This window comes from Mesoplodon bidens (assembly GCF_964165515.1).
Source record: "Mesoplodon bidens genome assembly, chromosome: 7".
In the NCBI taxonomy this organism is placed as follows: domain Eukaryota; kingdom Metazoa; phylum Chordata; class Mammalia; order Artiodactyla; family Ziphiidae; genus Mesoplodon; species Mesoplodon bidens.
The window spans coordinates 103394453-103416878 of NC_138164.1; the positions used below are offsets into that span (position 1 = coordinate 103394453).

Consider the following 22426-nt stretch of genomic DNA (forward strand, 5'->3'; position numbering starts at 1 on the left):
GAGGGACATGATGGGGGAGGCAGAAGACCCCCGAGAACAGCTGTGGCACACGCCCACCCCTCCAAGAGGGCCTCACCCCGACAAGGCATTTGAGGCCCTCGGCTGTCTCGGGTAGCAGCACCTGGGGAAGGGGCCTCCTGCATCTGCCCCCACTCCTCTACCCAGAGCCCAGGGAAGGCGAGCCAGACAGGTGGTGGCGGGAACCTGAAACCATCCTTTATTACGAATTTTAACCAGCAAGAGGCCAGAGAACAGGTGTGGCAGGCGACCCCTTAGGCGTAGTACTGCAGGTTGGCTTTCTTCTTGGCCTGTACCTCCAGGATGCCCTCCATGTAGTCCTCGTGGGTGAGCTCTGTGGCACCCCTGCGCAGCGCGATCATGCCCTGCACCCAGGACAGACAGGCTCTAGGGTGCCTCCCCAGACCCCCAGCCCGGCTCCCAGAGGCCTCCACCTTCTCAGCCTCTTCCCCTTAGCAGCCTGTCCAGGGGAGGAGGCATGAAGCGCCCAGCCGCTCGGCCCACTACTCACCGCCTCCACACACACGGCCTTGCACTGGGCCCCGTTGAAGTCGTCTGTACAGCGGGCCAGCTCCTCGTAGTTCACGTCAGGGCTGGGAGGTGGGGAGGTATCACAGGGCTCAGCCACTGACGGGAGTGGGCGGGGGAGCCCACGTCCTCCCACGTGCCTTCGTCAAGCAGCGAGGTCAACTCGCCGCCATCACGGGCGACTCCCTTCCCCACTGTGCCTTGTTCTCTCCTCCACACAAGAGGGGGAGAGGAACGGAGGAAGGTCAAAGCAGATTAGACCAAGTTACTCCTAGTGTCTCTTGAGCGCTAGCATTCTAGAAGTCTGCACCTGAGACTCGGGAATTCAGCCTGAGGCAGGGGAACAGGAGGTTGTGGAGACAAAAGAGCCATCCCTCTGCCTCCCAAGCAGCGCGGGCCCTGCATCAGCACAGCACTGCTGCTGCCAGTTACTCATCTCATGCGCCAAGTACTGCACTTGACATTGCCTCAACCCAGTGAGGTCGGAGCCCTTATCCCCAAGTCCCAGATAAGAAAACGGAGGCTTAGAGAGGTCACGCCACCTGCTGATGGTCACACAGATCTGAACCCAGGTCCACCTGGCCCCTGGCAGGATTGCCCTGGGCCATGCTGGGCTGCGTTCATCTGCTGGGGCAGGGGTGGCCAGGAAACAGGGCCTCCAGCCTGCACACCTTCTGACCATGGGGGAGGGCTGTGGGGGGTGTGTGCAGGTGGGCCCTAAGGAGCACAGCACCTTCAGTTGGGGCCTGGGCCCCGGCACGACTCTGTCGGGCACCTGGGGAGAAATGGAGGCCAGCGTGTGGAACAGCGCTCGGTGTGAAAGGGACATGGAGAGGGGGAGAACCTAGGCCTGGGGAAGGTCAGTACAAAGAGGCCAGAGACAGCTCTGCTGCTGCCCCTTTAGGTCTCAGCGCCTTGCTTGTGTCTTTCCCCACCTGACATTCATCTTTCGGGAGTGGATCTGCATAATTCTGGCCCGGGCCTCCTCGTTGGGCATCGGGAACTCGATCTTGCGGTCCAGGCGGCCTGAGCGGAGCAGGGCAGGGTCCAGGATGTCCACCCTGTTAGTGGCTGCAATTACCTGAGCAACAGGAGAAGCGGAAACTTGAGTTGAGAAGGAAGGGTTCAGACAGGCAACAGTCATAGCCACGACGGGCAAAGAGATAGCTCAGGGTCCACATGAAACGGCAGGGAATATTCAAGACCAACCCCAATTCTAATTCTAGCTCCATCAGCTAGATGACAGAGAAGATCCCCTGAACTCTAAGCCCCACGTTCTTCACCTGTGAAGTGACAATACTCACCTTCACTTGGGTGTTCGGCTGGAACCCGTCCAGCTGGTTCAGAAGCTCCAGCATCGTCCTCTGCACCTCCCGGTCCCCGGCCTTCTCACTGTCAAAGCTGGGGCACACAGGAGGCCCGACACACGGGTGAGGACACAGCTCAGGGAGAGCCCTCCTCTCCTCCACCACCAGAAGCCCAACCCAACCCATCCAGGGCAGGGAAAAGTCGCACTCAACCTGGGGCCCCCAGCCCAGGGACCAGCACAGAAATGGTGTCACGGACTGGAGAAGCTCCTGGGATCACGTGCCGGGTTTAAGATATAACAGTGAGCAAAACACTGCCTGGCCTATGCCCCTGATGGACGTGTCATCATATCTGAGCTAAAACCTAGAAATACAGAGATCTGGCCCAGACTTGGCACATAACGGGGAGCCCAGGCAAGCGTCTCTGAGGAAGTGTCCCCTCAGGCTGAGATCTGAAGGTTGAAAACACATCGGCTGGGCAACCAGCCAATGGAGAACAGGGGAAAAAGAAAAGTACATTCCAGAGAGGAAACAGCAGATGCAAAATCTCTCCCACCAGACTGGGCCTGCAAACTGAGGGGACACTGTGGAGGGAGTCCAGAGGGAAGGGGAAGGGGAAGGCAGGGACAGGATGAAGCTGGAGGGGAGCAGGGGCAGCCACACAGGGGCCTTGCAGGCCATGGCAAGCCCAGCATTTATCCCAAGAAGCAATGGGGAGGCCCAGGAAGGGAAAGCAGGATCTGTTTGCGTGAGGGACTGTGGGTGCAGCTGAGTGAAGTTTTGAAAGGAACATGCTGGCAGCTGTGAGGAGAAAGGATGGTCAGGGGAAAAGAAACGAAGCAGGGAGGCTACTTAGAAGAGAATTTAAGAAGTACAACCACAAGAACAGAGCTTCCACCATCCCAGGGGGAGTAGGGAACAGGGTGGGAGAGCTGGAATTGAGAACACTCCCCTTGGTGGCACTCAGCACCCCCTTACCGCTTGGTGCCGATGGCATCCAGCTCATCAATGAAGATGATGGATGGAGCTTTCTCCTTGGCCAGAGCAAAGGCATCCCGGACTAGCTTGGCACCATCCCCAATGAACATCTGCACCAGCTGGGGGCCAGCCAGCTTCAGGAAGGTGGCCTGGGGCGGGGGTGGGGTTGACATATCAGGCCAAAGGCACGATGAGAAGCCCCTTCGACCTGAGCCCATTGGCAGAGCTTTAGCTTCCTCATCCCTCCCGAAGCACTCACCTTGGTCTGTGCAGCACAGGCCCGGGCCAGCAGGGTCTTCCCCGTACCTGGGGGCCCGTACATTAGCACCCCCTTTGGAGGCTGGATCCCTAAGTTCTCAAACTTCTCCTTGTGGTTCATTGGCAGGACGATGGCCTCCACCAGCTGCCGGGAAGAAGTCCGGGGTGAGGACAGTGAAGCCCTGTGGGCTCCTACAGCCCAACCCTGAATAGCTTCAACCCCTATCTGTAACCCTCCTACTCCAGTACAGAGACACTGCCCTCTCCTTCCCCCACATCCAGAGGACACAGAATGCTCGCTCCCACCAAGGCTGGCTATGGACTCCCCAGGAACAGATGGATATGGCAGAAAAGACACGGGGCCAAGAAAAAGGAGCCTGAGTTCCAGTCCTGGCTCTGGCCCTAACCTTCTGTGATCCTGGGCAAGTCATTCAGTTGAGGAGATCTCAGTCTCCTAAACTGTTACATGGTCTCCTCCTTCCCTCCCTAGGATGCTATGAGGGTAAGAGGCAAACTGGGGGAAAGTGCTCTGGTCACTGAAGTAGAGAAATACAAAAGGCTGGTCAGGCTGCCATGCCTCCTTCACCTCCTGAATCTGCTTATCCAGGCCCCCGATGTCACTGTATTGCTCTGTGGGCCTCTCGTCCACCTCCATGGCCTTCACCCGCGAGTCGTACTCTGTGGGCAGGGTCTCCAGGATCAGATAGGAGTCTTTGTTCACACCCTGGGGACACAGCACAAAGACTTCAGATTTGTCTCAGCTCAAGGCCTACCTGAGTGGCTGGGTGACAGGTGTCTATAGAATGAAAGGAAAGATATGAGAGTGGGCAACACAAGAGTCAAAGAGCAGGCAGACAAGCTCTCAGACTCTGCAGGCTGCTCTGCAGACATTCAGGACCAACAATGACCTGGGCCTGGGGCAGGGGCTCAGCTAATCAGTGGGAGAAACCTTGCTGGAAAAGCCCAGCCTGGGCTCAGGGACACCACTCACCACCAAGTCTCCTGGCTTCAGCTTTTCAGCATCCACCAACCCAATCACAGGCAGGAAGTATGTCTGTAGGAGAGATTCCAGGTGCAGCCTCAATTACTGCCTTAGTAAGGCTCCCTGTCCCACATCCACCCCTCACCCTCCTCAGTTCTCCTATGGCTGGGCCAGCCTCACCTGTCGTGTAGAGGTTTTGATCACTGCGCACTTGCCCTTCCTCTGGGAATCCAGGTCAATATTGGCACCATCTTCCTCTTGATCGTTGGGATCAACATCTAGAAGCTGGGAAAGGAAAAAGCTCAGATCAAGCCCAGCTCAGTTCCTTGAACTCTCCAGAGCCCAGTGCTTCTGAGGCTGAGACAATCTCAACACTGGCAGGGCTGGCCATCCCTACCTCAGTCCTCAGACTAGCCCTGAGCCCAGCAAAGGTGTGGTTAATAAACCAGATTAGTAAGATCTCTGCTCAGGTGTTGCTTCTCTGCAGAGCTCATCTACCCCCAGGAAAAAATAACCAGTAGAAAAGGAAACATGCGAACCTTCCAAGGCTTTTTCAGGCCCTATATATCTCCCTGGAAATGCACACTGGAGAGGAAACCCTAGGAGGTTTAGCTCTTACATGCAATTTAGGCCTCAAAACACCCACCCACTCTTTCCCCAGTGGGCCCATCGCAGGCTGTCCCAAGCCCCACTGACCCCTCTCTTCCCCTCCACATACACACACACCTCGATGACGTTGGAGACCAGGTACGGCAGAGTCTTGTTCACTTTGATTTTCTCACTGTTCTCTTTGATTTTGTCCTTCATGGCTTGGAGTTCGTGGGTGACTCGCAACACTTCGCTCTTCATGATCTGGGATGAGGGTGATTGGAGGCAAATATTCAGCTATAGCTCAGCTTAACCTAGGGCCTTGTAATTGGTGAGCCTTATCCAGGCTGCCTGGGGGACCCTCCTGCCCCCCTTCACTCAGCTCTAAGGCTCTCTGAATGCTCAGCGCCTGTGTCCACAACCAGCAGAGGTTAGAACAGGGAGGCCAGTGTGGAAACCTCCTGGTGAAGTATTAGCTGTACTAAAGGGAAAAGAGCAAGACTTTGAGTCACGCAAACACAGATTTTAGGTTCTGCCTTTTGTTACAGGCTGCGTACTTCACCACAGTAAAACAAACAAACAAAAACTCTCTGAGCCTCAGTTTCCTCATCTGTAAAATGGGGATTTCCTAAAAGGATTCTTGAGAGGAATACTTAAAGACCTTGCTGGGAAAGGCAGTCTGATGATTCCTTCTCTCAGGCCTGGTTTCCCATCACCCTGTCCCTCTTCTGGTCCCGTTTAAAGCTTAGTTTTCTTTTTTCCTGGTCCGAGAAGGAAACCGCGGTCCCCACGCCTCGCCTAGGGAGGCCGAGAACGACGTGAGCGAGGCAGGTGGATCACCAGGGCCTGCTGTGTAAGGGCTTCACTGCCTGACATAGGGGCTGTGCGCCCACCTTAATTTCACTGTCCAGCAGCCGTGTGCGCTGGATGATCTCTTCTGTGGACATCTTGAGTACCTCCTCCCCGATTCCATCTTGCTGTGAAAAACAAAATTTTCTTTCTTAAAGTCAGGTTAGTTAACTCAGGACTGTGAGTAAGCCCACTCACAGCCTCAGTTAGCCCACTCCCCGCCCATAAAACCAGAATGGAGGAGTCGGGACGCCTGCCCACATCCCAAGCGGTCCCAACCCCGGGACCGGGCTAGACCTTGAATCCCCCCCAGCCACCGCCTCCGCTTCCGCCACGTGCGTCTCTCCACTGGCCCCGGCTCCAGGGCCCCCAGCTCTCCCGGCGCGCACCTCAGCCTCATCCCACACGGTCGCCATCTTCTCCTGCCGAGTCACTGGACTCTCGAGTTTCGGCAGCAGATTCACCCCCTGCAGGAGAAGGCCGAAGATCAGACTGGGCAGTAGCCGGGGAGAAAGGTTAATATTATCTCTCCTCACGCCTGCTCTTGATTAGTGCCAGACTCCTTCTCCAAGTCCGACTCTTGACGGAATTAGCTTGGGCCAGTTGCCACAGCGAAACTGCTTCTCCGACTTAAAAGATGAAGCCGAGGCCACAGGATCCGCCCCCACGGCTCCTGAAACGTTCCCGCCCCCGTCCTGTTGATGCCGGCGCGAGAGGCGAATTCGCTATTGGCTGGCACGAGCAGCGGGGCGGGGCCTGGATAACAAATGGAAAGGGGAGGGAGAAAAGACGAGAGCGCCCCGCAGGGCCCTTGGGAAATGTAGTCCTAATCTGGCGGGTAACTGAAAGGGTGCTTTTGAAGGGGGTTTTCAACCTCAAAATCTGGCCCAGTTAGGAATTAGGGGATTCCCTAAAGTGGATGGGCCTCGTCCAATCAGTTGAAGGCCTGAATAGAACAAAAACCTGACCATCCCCCTAGATAGAGGGACCTCCTCCTGCCTGATGGCCTTGAGCTGGGACATGGGTCTTTTCCAGGCTTGGGACTTGAACTGAAATATCATCTCTTATAGGGTCTTGTGTCTGCTAGCTTTCAGACTAGAATTTACACCATCAGCTCTACTGGCTCTCAGCCCTTCTGATTCAGACTGGAACTAAACCATCAGCATTCCTGGGTTTCCAGTTTGCCAATTTACCCTACAGACCATGGAGATTTCCCAACTCCATAATTGTGTGAGCCAATTCCTTATAATAAATCTCTTTATATATATTATATATGACTCCTATTGGATCTGTTCCTGCAGAGAACCCTGATGAATATACTTCTTAGAGTCTGTTATTGTGAAAAGTGTTAAATATATTAAAAAGTTGAAAGAATAGACAATGAGTACCTGTACATCTTTCACCTAGATTCACTAATTGATGACATTTTGCATTTGCTTTTGCTCTGTTTGTGTATGTGTGTTTTTCTGGACCATTTCAAAGTAAGTTGAAAACATCATGACACTTCACCTCTAATATTTCAGCTTGTGTCTCCTAAGAGTAAAGACCTTCTAATATGTAACTACAACACATTATAGCATAATATATTGTCATACCTAAAGAATTTAATATTGATGCAGTAATATCTAATATATAATCCATCTGAAAATTTCTCCAGTCATCTCCAAAACATCCCTTACAGCCTTTAAAAAAAAATCCTGTATCAAGTCAAGGATCATACACTGCATTCAGTTGTCAGGTCTCTTTAGCCTCCTTTAGTCTGGAACAGTCCCCCAACCTTTTTTGGTCTTTTATGACATCAACATTTTTGAAGCATCCAGGCCAGTTGTCTTGTGTAGTCTGTTCTCAACACAGCAACCAAAGGAATTATTTTAAAGCCTCATCAGATCATGTCACTCCTCTGCTCAAAACCCTGCAGCAGCTGCGAGACTCAGAGTAAAAGCCAAAGTCCCTACAACGGCCCCAGGTCCCTACAAAGGCCCAGGGCCCTGCAGGTTTTTGCTTTCCCACGATTTTCTCCAGGACCGCGACTCCCACTCCTTTCTTCCCTGCTCACAGTTTCAGGGCTCCTTGCTGCTCCATGACCAGGCCAGGCCAGCTCCTATCTTGGACTCTGTTCCATTCTCCTGGAATGTTCTTTCCAGGATATTTTCTTGCTTCACTCCCTTACCTTTGCTCCTTCAAGTCTTTGCTCAAATACCTCCTTCTCATCCAGACCCACACTCACAGCCTTTTAATGCTACAGCCTGCCCTGCTGGGTCCTTCCTGTCCCCACGCTCCTCAACCCCTTACCCTGTGCTGCTCTTTTTTTTTTAATTATATATTTTTAGTTTGAAAATAATCTCAAACCTAAAGAAAAGTTGCAAATACACTGCAAATAATTTTTTTTCTTGCATCATTTGAGGGAAAATTGCTGACGGGATACCACATCACCTCAAATACTTTGGTGGGAATTTCCTACAATCAAGGACATTTTCATACTTAAGCACAATACAACCTTCAATATCAGGAAGTTAACCTTGATTTGTTTCTACCATTTAATCCTCAGACTGCATTCAAATTCCACCAATTGTCCCAATAATGTCCTTCACAGCATTAAAGGACATACTGGTTCCGGACTTGGATCCAGTCCAGAATCAAGACCAGAATTAGGCATTGTATTTAGTTGTAGCTCTTTCGTTTCTTTCAATCTGGAGTTGTTTCTCAGTCTTTCCTTGGCTTCATGACCTTGACACTTTTGAAGATTACAGTTATTCTGTAGAATATTTCTAAATTTGTGTTCATCTGGTGTTTCCTCATGATTTTACATTCAGGTGATTCATCTTTGCAGGAATATCACAAAAGAGATACTGAGTTTCTCACTCCATTCATTCAGGTAGCAGTTGATTTCATTTTGTCCCATTACTGGAGATGTTAACCTTTCTCACTTGATTAATCTCGTATCTGCAAACCTTCTCCACCGTGAGGTTAATTGTTTTCCCTTTGAAATTAATAAGTATTTTGTGGGGAAGTACTTTGGAACTATGTAAATATCCCATTCTTATTCATCAAATTTTTAATTTATTCATTTATTTATTTACATCAGTATGGATTCTTGTTTTATCCAATAAATCATTGCTATGGACTGAATGTTTGTATCCCCACCTCCAAATTCATATGCTGAAGGTCTAAACCTCAATGTAAGGTATTTGGAGATGGGACCTTTGGGAGGTAATTAGGGTTCAATTAGGTCATGAGGGTGGGGACCTCATGATGGGATTAGTGACCTTATAAGAAGAGGACGAGAGGAAGATCTTGCTCTCTCCCTCTCTATACATAAGCACAGAGAAAACGCCATGTGAGGACACAGTGAGAAAGTGGCTGTCTGCAAGCCAGGAAGAGGGCCTCACCAGGAACCACCCCTGCTGGCACCTTGATCTTGTACTTTCATTCTCCAAAACTGTGAGAAAATAAATTTCAATTGTTTTAGCCACCCAGTGTATGGTATTGTGTTATGGCAGCCTGAGCTAATTAAGACAGTCATTATTAATGGGCCAGTGGGAGCCCATTCATTCCTGCTCCTGTGTCCTTTTGGGTTATCTTCATCATTCTTTCAGCTTTCTTTGCTTTCTGACATAAGATATTCCAGGTTCATCTTGTACTTTCCCTGGTCCAGGCCTAGAATCAGCCATTTCTCCAAAGAGTCTTGGTTCTATTAGTGGAACATGGTATTTAGAAGCCAATATCTGGGCGCTAGATGTACTCATTTCTACTGGCATGTCACTCCCAGGCACGAGTGTTTGCACGTACACAGAAACACACACACACATTTGTAACTATATTTATTTCTCTATTAAGCTATATATTTAGAAATCCAATAGTTCACACTGATCTCTACAATTCCAATTCAATATGACTGGGTCCCTTTGGTTTTCTCCCTTTCCTTATTTGTAACTCCCTTCTTCAATAGTGACCTGCCACCCATTACCTTTAATATGTTTACTTATTTGATCAACCCTTCTATGTAATCAAATTCTCATTGCCACCCCCTTCCAGGCACAGATCCTTCTTCAGTCTGTCTTTGTTCAAATGCCCCATGTGCATGCCCTATTTGCTCTACTCAAGCTCTAACAGGGAATTCCCTGGTAGTCCAGGGGTAAGGACTCTGCACTTTCACTGCTGAGGGTGCGGGTCCGCTCCCTCGTCAGGGAACTAGGATCCCACAAGCCACGTGGCTCAGCCAAAAAGTTAAATAAAAAAAAAGAAAAGAAAGAAAGAAAGCTCTGACACCTCACACCGAACCTTCTCCCACCTGGGTTTCTCCTTAGCCCACTTAGGCCCCAACAGCCCGTGCCAGCTGCCCTCCTTACCTGACTTGGTCTCTGACACTCTGCACTGGACCATATTCCACCCACCACCACCATGTGGATGCTCTCCTCACTTTGCTCAGGCGCCTATGCTAGGCCTTTCTCCTCCAGGGTATCCTCATCACCCTGCTCTGACTCTGACACAGCACACCAGGCTGCCCTGAGCATAGCTGCTCTCCTTGCCCAGGCTCCAGCTCCCAGACTGCCCATCTGCATGGATGTCTTCCTCACCTTTCTTGGCCCCAATATCCAGCACCAGGCCTTGTCCTCATGTGAACTCCTTTCTCCCCTTACTTGGGCTCTTACACTCCAGGATGAGGCACCCATATGCGTGGGGACCCTTCTCTCTCCACACAGGCTCTACCTCCCCACACTGGGGCTTCCCTTGTGTGGACACTCTCCTCACCTAGTTGGGCTCTGATATCCCACACCAGGCCACCCCTCCACATGGATGCCTGTCTTGCTCTGTCCCACCTAATGGTTTTAGGACTGACAAGAAGAGAAGGGAATGAAGATGAGGAAGAGGAAGGCTGCTCTATTCTTTATTGTTCCAAAGCACTTATCACTTTTGTATTAGTCTGCTAGTTTCTGCATAACAAAATACCACAGACTGGGTGGCTTAAACAACAGAAATGTATTTCCTCACCGTTCTGGTGGCTGGGAGGTCCAACATCAAGGTGCCAGGAAATCAGGTTTCTGGTGAGGCCTCTCTTCCTGGCTTGCAGATGTTTGCAGTAAGACTGTGTCCTCAGACAGTCTTTCCTCTGTGCAGCACAGAGAGAGAGAAAGCTCTCTGGTGTTTCCCCCTCTTCTTATGAGGACACCAGTCCTAATGGATTAGGGCCCCATCCTCATGACCTCATTTAACCCTAATTACCTCCTTAAAGGCCCTGTCTCCTGATATAGTCATGCTGGGGGTTAGGGCTTCAACACATGAATCTGGGGGACACAGTTCCATCCATAACATCTTTCTAACAGGCTTTCTACGTTGCTGGTTTACTATGTTTACTGTTCATCACATCTTCCTCTCCAGCCCTGCATGTCAGCATTTAAAGGTGTTCCTCACCTGCAGGATCTTGCCTCTGGCTCACAGTGGCAGCCCCCAAACCTGGAAGGGCAGCTGGAGGAACTCCTACATATAGGCACAGAGACACGTGTGTCTGAGGAAGCTCACGTGGGGAGCCTCACTCCCACTCTCCTCCACCCGTCAGACCCCGGGCAGGGAAAATCAGAATTGCCGGGACCAGGTACAAACGGTTTATTTTTCTGTAAAGAGCAAAGTACAAAGAGGTGGGGGAGGGCAGCTGGGCCTGGAGGAGCAGCAGTGGGCAGGCCCCAGGCCCTGGCTGAGGCCAGAGGAGGCCCTGGAGGCTGCCCCAGGAGTAAACAGGTGCTGGAGGCACAGCCGGTCAGGGCGGCCTCCAGCGTGAGGCTAGAGAAGGAGCAGGGGAGGCGAGGCAGAAGCCCACGACCTGATGGGGTCACACAAAGCCAGGCTTCATGGATGAGCGGTGGCAGTTGGGGCAGCTCCGCGTCCCGTTGTTCTGCAGGCACCTTGGGAAGCAAAGGGCCCTGTCCACTCAGCGGGCCTGTCCTCCCATCCTGGGCCTGGCCCTGTCTCCTCCCCCCTCCTCTGCAGGTGCAGGAGGTATCCACAGCCCACAGGCTCCTGCCAGCAGCCCTGCTGGCCCCTCGCACTCTGCCTGGGGAGGCCTCCAGGGCAGAGCCTGGGCTGGAAGTCAGGAGGTTGTGATGGAGGCAGCTCTGGCCCTGGGCATCTAAATCCCATGACCTTTGAGATGCCTCTCTGGTCCTCTTTGGGGAGAATACTAGGACATCCACCTCATAGGGCTACTGGGAGGATTCAATGAGTTAATAGGAAACGCTTAGAACAGGCATGGGATGCCGAAAGCACTGTGTAGGTCTTTGCTGTTCATATGACTATTGTGACTAGGCCCCAGAGAGGCCCCGAGTGCCTCGTGTCCACCGGCGGGGCACTCACCTGAGGTGGAAGATGTGGGAGCAGGGCAGAGCCTGAAGCCGGCTGTTCTTCTCGCCTATGGACTCGCCGCACAGCCCGCAGTAGAGCTCCGTCTCCTCCACGCACTCGTGGAAGCGCACGACGTGGGCGCGCAGCTCCCGCTGCAGACCTCTGCTGCGGTAGATGCTCTCGCTCAGGCAGTGCAGCTTGAGCTGGCTCAGCTGGGGCCGGTGCGGCCAGGAGAGTGGGACGTGGGGATGAGACAAGTAGGTGCTAGTGAGCAGCTGCCTTGCTTCCCTCCTTGCCCAGCCCAAGAAGCTGTCCCCACGGGGCCACCGGGTGGTCCGTACACAGGGGTCCCGTCCTGGCTGCACTCCTGCCTTGCTGGTGGGCCTAGGAAAAACGTCCTGCCCTCTCTGGGCCTCGGTTTCCCCTCACGCAGAAAGGAGGTAGGTGAGACGGGTGATCCTTACTCCTAGAACCCGCTGGGGACTCCATGTTTTTGAAGGATTTTATTGACCAAACCTGCTGCACTGACTTCATAATAATTAATTTTCTTTCTTGTTTTTGTTAATTAAATACACACAGCAGCTCATCAGCCCTTCTGAAGAGCCCGAGATATCTGAGTAAACTGGAGCAGGTATCATCCAGCCAAGGCACAGATATTTGGCATGTTAATTGGACTGTGCACCTGATCCCTGAGAAATGCACATCTTCTAGAAGACTTTGAGAAACACTGAGGTTATTTTCAACATTTAAAGGTTTGGATATGATTATCAAATTAGGAGAGGCCACATATACTATGAAAGGAACACGGGCTTTGGAGTTAAGACAGATCAGTTACCAGGTGTGGGACCTTGAGCACATCTCTGAGCCTCACTTTCCTCATCTGTAAAATGGGGCTTGCTGTATCCACCTTGCAGGGAGCCAGTGAGGCCTGGAGCCGATACCTAGAAGAGCCCTGTGATGCCCACCTTTGTATGAGTGGAGCCCACTGTTAGGAGTTTTAATGACCATCAAGAAACCTCTGAGGAATTCTGATATCCCCTGAGCTATGGAATTCTTGCCCTGTCCTCCGAAGTGCTCTCTGGGTGGAAGAGAAACAGCCAGGGTCTGGGGATGATGGGGGCAGCTCCTGGAGATCAGGGGAGGCTCAGGGCATGAGCAGGCTCAGGGGGGCCTCCCCACGCTCCCAAGATCCCACCTTGGGCTCTTGACTCCAGACCCAGCAGACGGACTCAGTTCTGACCTTGTTCCCCACCTCTTCGGCCAGGTCCTGGGCTCTCTCGATGGCATCCAGAGCCTGGAAGGTGAGCACAGGCCAGGGCTGCAGGCAGAGCTGTCTGACAGAGGCCTTGGCTCACAGGGAAGGGAGGGGTAGGGAGGGGTGGGTCTGGGGAGGGCAGCACCTCTGGGCAGCTGCCCTGTGTGTGAAGGTAAGAGGAAAAGGCTGGGGTACAGTCACCAGAGCTGCCTCAGTTTACTCAGATATAGAATGGGAAGAACATTCCTATTTCACGAGGTGTCATGAAATCATAGGAGGCAGTTAAAGTGTCCTGAGTGCAAACCCCAGGCCTGGCTCTTTACTAACTGTTTGACTGGGCAAGTCATGGACCTTCTCTGAGCCTGGAAAATGATCTGGAATCCCCTGGCCTCATGGGACTGGGGTGAGGCTGATGTTAGACGAAGTGTCTGAAAGAGCCCAGCCCAGAACCAGACCCACACATTGTTGGTTGACCTACTGGCCTCAAGTGGGAGCACTGGGGAGAGCTGTGGGCTGCAGGAAAGGGGTCCACCTCACCTTGTCCAGCGCCTTCCTGGCCACCCAGCACTTGGCCACACCCAGCAGCACCTGTACCTGCCCCAGGCGGTTTCCAATCTCGGTCATGATGCTCATGGCAGAGTCGTACCTAGGGAAGGCTGTCTGCACAGCCAGGTCAGGGGTGGAGTCAGGCCAGGCCAGGCTCGCATCACCTCCCCCTGCATCCCGGTGACCTCACCTCCAGGTCCCCTCGGCTCCGGTGGATGTCAGCAAAGCAGAGCAGGCAGAGTGCCTGCAGTGGCCGGTCCCCATGCTGCAGTGCAATCTTCATAGACTCCTGTGACAGAGGCCGGTCACTCAGACCTGCTCGTCTGCCCCCACCACTGGGGTGCCTTCACCCACTGGGCCCCTCTGATGGGCAGTCCAGGGTCACCAACATCCTCAGAGCCCAATACACCTTTCATGGTGCTGAGGCCCATGCACTGAACCACTACAGAAGTGACTTGACCAAGGTCACCAGGTTATTAAGTGGCAAAGTTGGGATTCGAACCCAGATCAGTGGAACTCCAGAGACTGGCTCTCTTCCTACTTAAAGTGCCCCATAAGGGCACTTTTTTTGGCAGGGGTGGGGGCGCAGAGGGAAGTGCCCTCCCCTGAAAACAGACTAGAAGGGAATGAGGTTTGGGGCAGGGGGACTGGGGAACAAACACATCCTTCAGGGGCTCAGCTGTAGAGAGGAGGGGCCAGGGGCAAGGCTTGGGGGCCTCAGTGGGCTGAGTTGGCAGGAAGAGGCCCTGGGCCCAGACCCCGCCTATTCTACCACCCTCTAACTGCCCCCCTTCCCTGCTGCCCCACCTCACAGCACTCCATGGCACTGCCCAGGTGGCCCAGCAGGCGATACGCCACAGCCATGTGGTACTGGCTCATGGCCCGGTACTTGAGGCTCCAGCCTTTGCCATAGTCGTTGACGAGCTCTGCAGCCTTGCAGGGGAAGAACAGGGCTTTCTCGTAGTCCTGCAGGGGACACAGGGAGGGGGTGGGATGGGAGGGGGCACACAGAGTGGCAGGGGCTGCCCCTAAGTGGAACGCTCCACTGCATGTTCATTCATTCATTCATTCATTCATTCATTCATTCATTCTGGTGTCCAGGGAAAGAGTGATCCAGACAGAGGGAACAGCCAGTGCATGGGTGTGGGCTCCATGAACACAGGGGTTTCCATCTGGTTTGCCGATGAATGGCAAGAGCCTAGCACAGTTCCTGGCACTTAGTAAGTATTTATTGAATGAATGAATGAACGGGTGAATGAGAAGGAAGAAAATACAGTTGGCTCCTCCTCTCACCCAGTCCCAGTTGGGCCCCTCGGCTTCAGAGACACACAGAAGGGTGGGGGTGGGGATATCAGAGCCCACTCCAACCCCACTGGAGTTTGCCCCCTGGCACCCAGTCATCACTGAATGTTCGGTGACTGCCAGCACAGTCAGCTGAAAGGACATTGGCACAGACTCACTGAGGCAAAGAAATCATCCTCTCACCTTTCTTTCTCCTCAAATTTCCAAATGTCTTCTCAACCTGTCCATTATTAGCACATGAGCTCACCTTATGCACCATTAAGAAAACAGAAGAGGGACTTCCCTGGTGGTGCAGTGGTTAAGAATCCTCCTGTCAGTGCAGGGGCCCTGGTCCAGGAAGATCCCACATGCCGCAGAGCAACTAAACCCGTGTACCACAACTACTGAGCCTGCGCTCCAGAGCCTGCGAGCCACAACTACTGAGCTCGCGTGCCACAACTACTTAACCTGTGCACCACAACTACTGAAGCCTGCGCGCCTAGAGCCCATGCTCCACAACAAGAGAAGCCACCGCAATGAGAAGCCCGTGCACCGCAAGGAAGAGTAGCCCCCGCTCGCTGCAACTAGAGAAAGCCCGCGTGAAGCAACAAAGACTCAACGCAGACAAAAATAAATAAATAAATAACTTAATTATTTTTAAAAAAAGAGAAGAAAATCAGAGAGGAGCTCCCTTATCCACCTTATCCGTCAAACCCACCAGATCTGTTCCCACACTGCCTCCTTCCTGCTACTCCCTGCTCCTATCAAATTAAATATGACCCCCTCCATGTGGGCTCTGGAACCCCCTCCCCAGTCTCTTTCTACTGAATCATTCCTATCAATGTAAAATCACAGCCTGGCATTTCTTATCTCATTTGAAAAACAAAAACAAAAATAAAAATCAGATAACCTTCTTTGATCTCATGTCCCATTTAGCTACAGCCCCACTTCTCTGTTCTTCTTTGTAGAAAACCTATTTGAATTTTTATTTAATATCTAACAAGTTAATATGACCAAAAGAGAACTCTCAGTAACCCCAATAAAAACCTGTTCCTAACATACTTAATTTGTACTATGTACTTTTTATTAATTTATTTATTATTAATTTATTTATTTTTGGCTGCATCGGGTCTTAGCTGTGGCACGTGGGATCCTCATTGGGGCATGCGGGCTCTCGGTTGCGGCACGCATGCGGGATCTAGCTCCCCGACCAGGGCTCGAACCCGGGGGTCCCTGCATTGGGAGCACGGAGTCTCACCTGGACCACCAGGGAAGTCCCTACTATGTATTTTTTAACTTGAAGCCATGTAAATGTTTTACAGACTTTAAAATATTAAATTTAATTTTAAAAACCCTAAAAATAGAAAATGGAAACAAATGACCTTAATGTATATCATTATATTAATATTATAATCAATTCTAATCATAAGTATATATTATAATACAATCAAGGTATATTATAATATTCTATCATAGTATATTATGATTGTTTTATAATATATATTAATATATTATATATTATATTATATATGTTATATATTAATATAGCCATACAGAAAAGTTATTATTTCAAAGGACCTTAAAATATATACTTGAACAGTTCAGCCATAGTGGGATATATTATAAAGACAAAAGAATGGCAAAGAAATCAAACCTCATTCGTCATTTCTTTTTTTTTTTTGAGTAAGACAATATTGGTATTGTCTTTTGAAATTATTTTATGTACTTTGTAGGATAAAGTAAATATTTAGAAACCAAGATTTTCAGTCTAAGAGAAAAGAGAATCAAGTCTGAAATAAATTAAGGAAAATCCTGAAACATTGGATTTGAATTGGAAATATCAGTATAAAGTCCAGTTGTCCTCACAGCGGAAGAGATTTAGTAGCAACAACCCAGTAGCCACGAGCATCCTGAGAGCCCATGTTTGGTTTTTAAATACCATTTCCTACTAAAAAAAGGACCCGGAGGAATGGCTGGCTCCAGGTTTGGAGCAGGAAATAGAGTGGGCCCTCTGTATTCGAGGGTTCCACATCCTTGAATTCAACCAACCGAGGGTTGAAAATATTGGGGGGAAAAATCCAGAAAGTTCCGAAAAAACAAAACTTGAATTTGCCACACACCAGTTTATATTTACATAGCATTTACATTGTATTAGGTATTATAAGTAATCTAGAGATGATTTAAAGTATGGGGTGGAGGGAATGTATGTAGATGTTATGCAAATACTACACCATTTTATATCAGTGACTTGAGCATTCCCGGATTTTGGTGTCCTGGGGGATCCTGGAACCAATCCTCCACAGATACCGAGGGACGACAGTATACAAAACGAGTGTGGGACAGGCTATTGTGCCAGAAAACAAGAATGCTTTCTTTTTTTTTTTTTTGGTGGTATGTGGGCCTCTCACTGTTGAGGCCTCTCCCGTTGCAGAGCACAGGCTCCAGACGCACAGGCTCAGCGGCCATGGCTCACGGGCCCAGCCGCTCCGCGGCATGTGGGATCTTCCCGGACCGGGGCACGAACCCACGTCCCCTGCATCGGCAGGCGGACGCTCAACCACTGCGCCACCAGGGAAGCCCAAGAATGCTTTCTTTTAAAGGCTAAATGAAGTCTCGTCAATAGGACACAGTAGCCATATTGAAGAGAATTCCACTGACTAAAATTAAGATAATATGAGCATCAAAAGGAACAATGATTGCAACTGCCTGACGAGTACTGAATATTTTTTTAAATCCATGATTTCCCAACAAAAACAGGAAGCAAAACAAGTAAGTGTGATCATTGAAGGCAGTTATCACATCAAGTCATTATTCTGGAAAGTGGTAATTAAAGGAAAAGGAAAAAGTATTTATTCTGCCTTTCCTTAAGGAACTGTGTTTCAGAGTAATCCACTAGCTCCAGTTAAAGAGGGAAAGTTCTTCCTTATAGAAAAATCCCAGCTAATAATTGCAGAAGTCATGATAGAACTTGGAAATCACCATTTCATGAGAGCTGAAATGAAAGAAGTGATTCAGGCAACAAACATCAATGGATGCTCAAACCATTACGGAAAATGTTGTTGCAGAACTGAATAGTCACAGCCAAAGTGTCACCCCACAAGTTAACCTACCGGTCGTGAAAGGAAGACAGCAAAGCTGAAAACAGTGGGATCAGGTGGTCACTCCCTTAACGACCGATCTGATGTAATATGAAGCACGCGGGCTCGCTTGTATAGTATTCTCACCAAAAATGTGTGACCTAAATCTTACTAAGTCATTATGTAAGTTCTAGTTCATAGAGAGTAATGGAGACAAAGAAACAACTTACATGACTCCTTGAGGAAGCAATGAGACAATGAGATGGAACATTCTACAAGGCAATTCATCCGGCTTCCTCAATAAACCATGGAAAATAAAGGGAAGGGTAGGAATTCTCTATAGAAAGAGACTCGGGAGACATAATAACCGCTGCAGTGTGTGGTTCTTGTTTGTGTTCCAATTCAAACAAGCTGAGGATAAAGGCATATTTTCAGGATAAGTAGAGAAATTTAAGAGATAATTGTTCAATATGGTGTGTGTGATAAATAGTATTGTGATTATGTAAGAAAGTGTCCTTATATTAGAAAACGGTCTTTTTTTTTTTTTTTTCCAGAAATGCATACAGAATTACTTTGGGGTAAAATATCATGATGTCTATAATTTTGCATCACATCACTTCAGTGAAAAATATGTAAGTCAAATATGGCAAAATATTAATAATTGTTAAATCTAAGTAGTGGGTATATGGAGATTCATTATATTATTCTGCTTTCCTGCATGGTTAATTTTCTTCATAATAAAAAAGGTTATAAAACACCCCTATCCCTCTCCAATCCTATTGCATCTCACTGAATGGCTTCCCCATACATCTAGTTGCTGAAAACAAAATCCTCAGTGTGGTCGTGGATGACCCTCACTTCCTCATACTTCCACCTCTGATCCATCAGCATTTACACTCTCCAGGATTTTTTAAGCATCTACTATGTGCCAGGCACTAACATCCCCTATGGGCCAAGCACAGCCTAGATGCCTAGGGGGAAAGAGAGCAGATGCTCAGGACCAAAAGCCTGAGGTCATTGACCCCATCAGTTTCTTCTCAGTCTGCCATTTCCCTTCCCCCTTACCTCTCTGACCCCACCACCACCTACCTTCTTCTTACACAGCTGCTGCAGCCATGCTGGCCTCCATCCTTCCTGGAACATACTGGGTAAGGTCCCCCAAGGGCAGAGCTGTGCTTTAACTGTGCCCTCTTTTTCATTCTTTTGCCAGATTTCTGCATGGTTCACCCTCTCACCTCCTCCAAGACATCAGACATCACCTCTACAAGGCCTTCCAACCACCCTGTTTGAAATTGCAACCCCTCATCCTCAGCACTTCCAACCCCCTTTCCCTGCTCGCCTTTTTCCTAGGCACTTTCCACCATGCTGTATACTTGATTTGCTGATTGCATTTATTTGTCTTTCTCCCCCAGCTAGAATGCAAGGTTCATGAACCCAGGGACTTGGCTGTTGTTTTCACTGTTGCACCCTAGGCCAACAGTGTCTGGGATATCATAGATGCTCAGTACATATTTGATGAATGAATCCTTACAACCACGCTGTAAAGTGGGTTCCATTCTCCTTCATTTCATAGGTTCAGAGAGGAGAGGTGACTTGCCCAAGATCACACAACAAACACGTGGCAGTACAGGTTCACGGCCTGTCCTCACATAGGAGCTTCCCATTCCCCCAGGAAGTCAGACAGATCAAGGCTTGAATTCTGGCTCTGCCCTGCCTGGCCATGTCTTTACTTCCTGGCTGTCTTTTCCCTCCCAGGCTTCCGTCTGCCTCATCCCTACCTAAATGGGAGGATTGAACGAGGTGATGCAACAGGGAGCGTGGCTCACGGGAGACTCTCAGGGAGCCCGAGACTCTACCGCCCTCCCTGGGGGGCCGGGCCCACCTTGACCTGGGCGTAGAAGCTGCCCAGGCTGCAACAGACACGGCACTCCAGCATGGTGTCATCGTTGTTGTGGGCATAGCGCAGGGCCTTCTCGAAGCTCTCCAGGGCCTTCTGGAAGAGGCTGAGGCCCAGGAAGGCGTTGCCCATGCTCAGGCTGACCTGGCCTCCGAGCTGGGTGGCTGCCCGGGTGCCGGGCAGGCCGAGGCAGGTCTTGCAGTAGGAGATGGTCTTGTGAAACTCGCACAGCTTCTCGTTGCTGCGCGCCAGGTTCAGGTAGCTCTCCAGGAGGAAGTCGGCATCCTCCAGCTCCCGAGCCGTGTCGATCTGTACCACAGCAAACTGCCCGCCAGGGTGGCAGGCCGGGAGCGTCAGCCTGGACCCTGAGCCTGGGACCCGAGCCTCCGTCCCTCCAAGCCGCACAGCCCAAAGCCTCAGGCCCAGAGCGTCCACCCCTGGCCTCAGATGCACTCCCTGCTCCCCAGTCCCAGAAGCCCCAGAAGCTGCAGCCCAGGAGCCTCCACCTCCCAAACCCAGACCCACAGCTTCCACCTCTCCATCCTGAGCCTAGGTCTGCAGTCTCCACCACCCACCCATCCACAGCCTCAAACCTGGAGCCAGCGCCCCCTAGACTCAGACTCAGAACCCCGAATAGGAAGGCTGGAACCTCGACTCTGAGACCTGGCCTTCAGCTCCCCGAACCCTGAGGCTGAGAACCTCAGTCTCAGAGCTTCAGACACCAGAGTTCAAGGCCACAGGCCCAAATCCAAAGCCGAGACCCAGTGGATTCAGAGCCTCAGGCCCCAGCCACTAGCCTGTGGGATACTGGGGAGCCTGAGGAGGCGGGAGGGGGGCTGGGAGACCTGGGAGAAATCCCGCCCCGGCCCCGCCCTCCCAGCCCGGCCGCGGCGCTCCCACCTTCAGCATCTCCTTATAGCGGCCCATCTCCGAGTGGGCCGTGACCAGGCAGCCCAGCACGCGGAAACGCCCCACGAGGTCCGAGCTCTTCTCCAGCACCTTCGTCCACACCTGCAGCGCCTTCTCTGTCTGGTTAGACTGGTACAGCTGGAGCCCCTTCGCGATCTGCTGCTTCGTCTGGTCCTGCCCCATCCTCCCAGCGCCCCGAGCCCCCTCCACAGAGACCCTGGTGGCTCCGTGCCTCTAGACACTCATGGCGGGGGACCCACGGCGCCAGCTGCCCACCGAGCCCCCAGAAGGAGCAGGGCCTGGATGGAGAGCAGGCGCCACCCTGCGAACAAAGCTGGTCCGTCGCTGTCCGCAGCTGTCCCTGCCAGTTGGGGCCACGTGGCCGCCAAGGAATGTCAGCCACAAGGTCACGCGGGGCCTCTGCCACACCCACTCCCGAGCTGGGAGGAAGGTGCCTGCCCTCCCAGGCATCCCCTTGGGCGTCTCTTCAGCACCTCTGACACTGGCCCTGAGCCTCCTGGCCAGGCAGGCCGTCCCCGCAGCCTTGCCAAGGAGCTGCCTCCAGGGGTGGGCTGAGAGCTGGAAGAATCAGGGATGAGGCTGGGCACACAGGCAGCAGGAGGCTGGGGCCTCTCCCCATCACAACCTTCCCCCCAGACCCACCGACCCCAGGCTCTGTTCCTGTGAGTCACTGGGCGCCGAGGTCCCTTACCCGTGCACATGCCCACACCATCCCAACGTGTCCTCACAGTCCGACCCCAGCCAACAAGTCATTCACCTCTCTGGGCCTCAGTTTTCTCATCTGTAAATTGAGACTGCAATAGGCTAATAAACCCTAACCCACAGGCTTGCTATGAGCCCCACAGTGTGGTGGGTAACAGCGTGGACCCTGGAGCCAGGCTGCCAGGGTTTGAATTCTGACTCCGCCGTTTATTATCTGTATGGGCAGTGTGACTTTGGGCAGGAGAATAATGGTTCCTACTTTACTGGATTTTTTTTTTTAAGATTTCTTTCTTTTTGATGTGGACCATTCTTTAAAGTCTTTATTGAATTTGTTACAATATTGCTTCTGTTTTATATTTTGGCTTTTTTTTTTTTTTTTTTTTTTTTTGCAGTACGCGGGCCTCTCACTGCTGTGGCCTCTCCCGTTGCGGAGCACAGGCTCCGGACGCGCAGGCTCAGCGGCCATGGCTCACGGGCCCAGCCGCTCCACAGCACGTGGGATCCTCCCGAACCGGGGCACGAACCCATGTCCCCTGCATCGGCAAGCGGACTCTCAACCACTGCGCCACCAGGGAAGCCCTATGTTTTGGCTTTTTGCCCACGAGCCATGTGGGACCTTAGCTCTCTGACCAGGGATCGAACCCATACCCCCTGCATTGGAAGGCGAAGTCTTAACCACTGGACTGCAGGGAAGTCCCTTTACTGGACTGCTGGAACTAAATGACTTAGTAATTGACAAGGACTTAGAACAGTGCCTGCCTGACACACAGGAAACACTATGTGACAATAAGCAAGAGGTTATCTAGAGCTGCGTCCGTATGCTCCATGGCAAACTGCCCATGAGGAACAGAAGTTGGTCTTTGAAGGTTTAAAAGATACCCAATTCCAATCCCA

General features: G+C 51.3%; 2 protein-coding genes across 6 annotated transcripts; both read right to left on the minus strand.

Moving 5' to 3' along the window:
- Nucleotides 1-194: 194 nt before the first annotated feature.
- Nucleotides 195-6153, minus strand: PSMC3 (proteasome 26S subunit, ATPase 3). The gene is made up of 12 exons (XM_081240345.1): nucleotides 5898-6153; nucleotides 5553-5636; nucleotides 4798-4923; nucleotides 4252-4356; nucleotides 4081-4143; nucleotides 3676-3813; nucleotides 3091-3234; nucleotides 2832-2980; nucleotides 1851-1947; nucleotides 1482-1627; nucleotides 530-611; nucleotides 195-383 (listed from the first exon to the last, which is right to left on the minus strand). The coding sequence occupies exons 1-12, from the start codon at nucleotides 5922-5924 to the stop codon at nucleotides 273-275; spliced, it is 1272 nt and encodes a 423-aa protein (XP_081096471.1). The 5' UTR covers nucleotides 5925-6153; the 3' UTR covers nucleotides 195-272.
- A 5182-nt stretch (nucleotides 6154-11335) lies between these two features.
- Nucleotides 11336-20992, minus strand: RAPSN (receptor associated protein of the synapse; the record flags this gene model as incomplete). 5 transcript variants are annotated; one of them, XM_081239632.1, is made up of 8 exons in its annotated part: nucleotides 11336-11408; nucleotides 11857-12056; nucleotides 13085-13138; nucleotides 13637-13759; nucleotides 13836-13934; nucleotides 14453-14611; nucleotides 19886-20224; nucleotides 20801-20992. In XM_081239632.1, 8 exons carry the CDS (start codon nucleotides 20990-20992, stop codon nucleotides 11336-11338), a joined length of 1239 nt encoding a protein of 412 aa, XP_081095758.1. The 5 variants fall into 5 exon arrangements, with proteins under 5 accessions (XP_081095758.1, XP_081095761.1, XP_081095759.1 ...); XM_081239635.1 differs by lacking the exon at nucleotides 14453-14611; XM_081239633.1 differs by lacking the exon at nucleotides 13085-13138.
- Nucleotides 20993-22426: the final 1434 nt, after the last annotated feature.

Bases quoted from the DNA above. Each gene is read 5' to 3' on its own strand.
- PSMC3 (XM_081240345.1), bottom strand. From the start codon at position 5,924: ATGGCGACCGTGTGGGATGAGGCTGAG. The intron at 1,948-2,831 runs GTAAGGGGGTGC...TGTGTGCCCCAG, and splicing joins GATGCCATCGGCACCAAGCG to CTTTGACAGTGAGAAGGCCG. The intron at 612-1,481 runs GTGGGGAAAGAC...CCCACCTCCCAG, and splicing joins TCCCGAAAGATGAATGTCAG to CCCTGACGTGAACTACGAGG.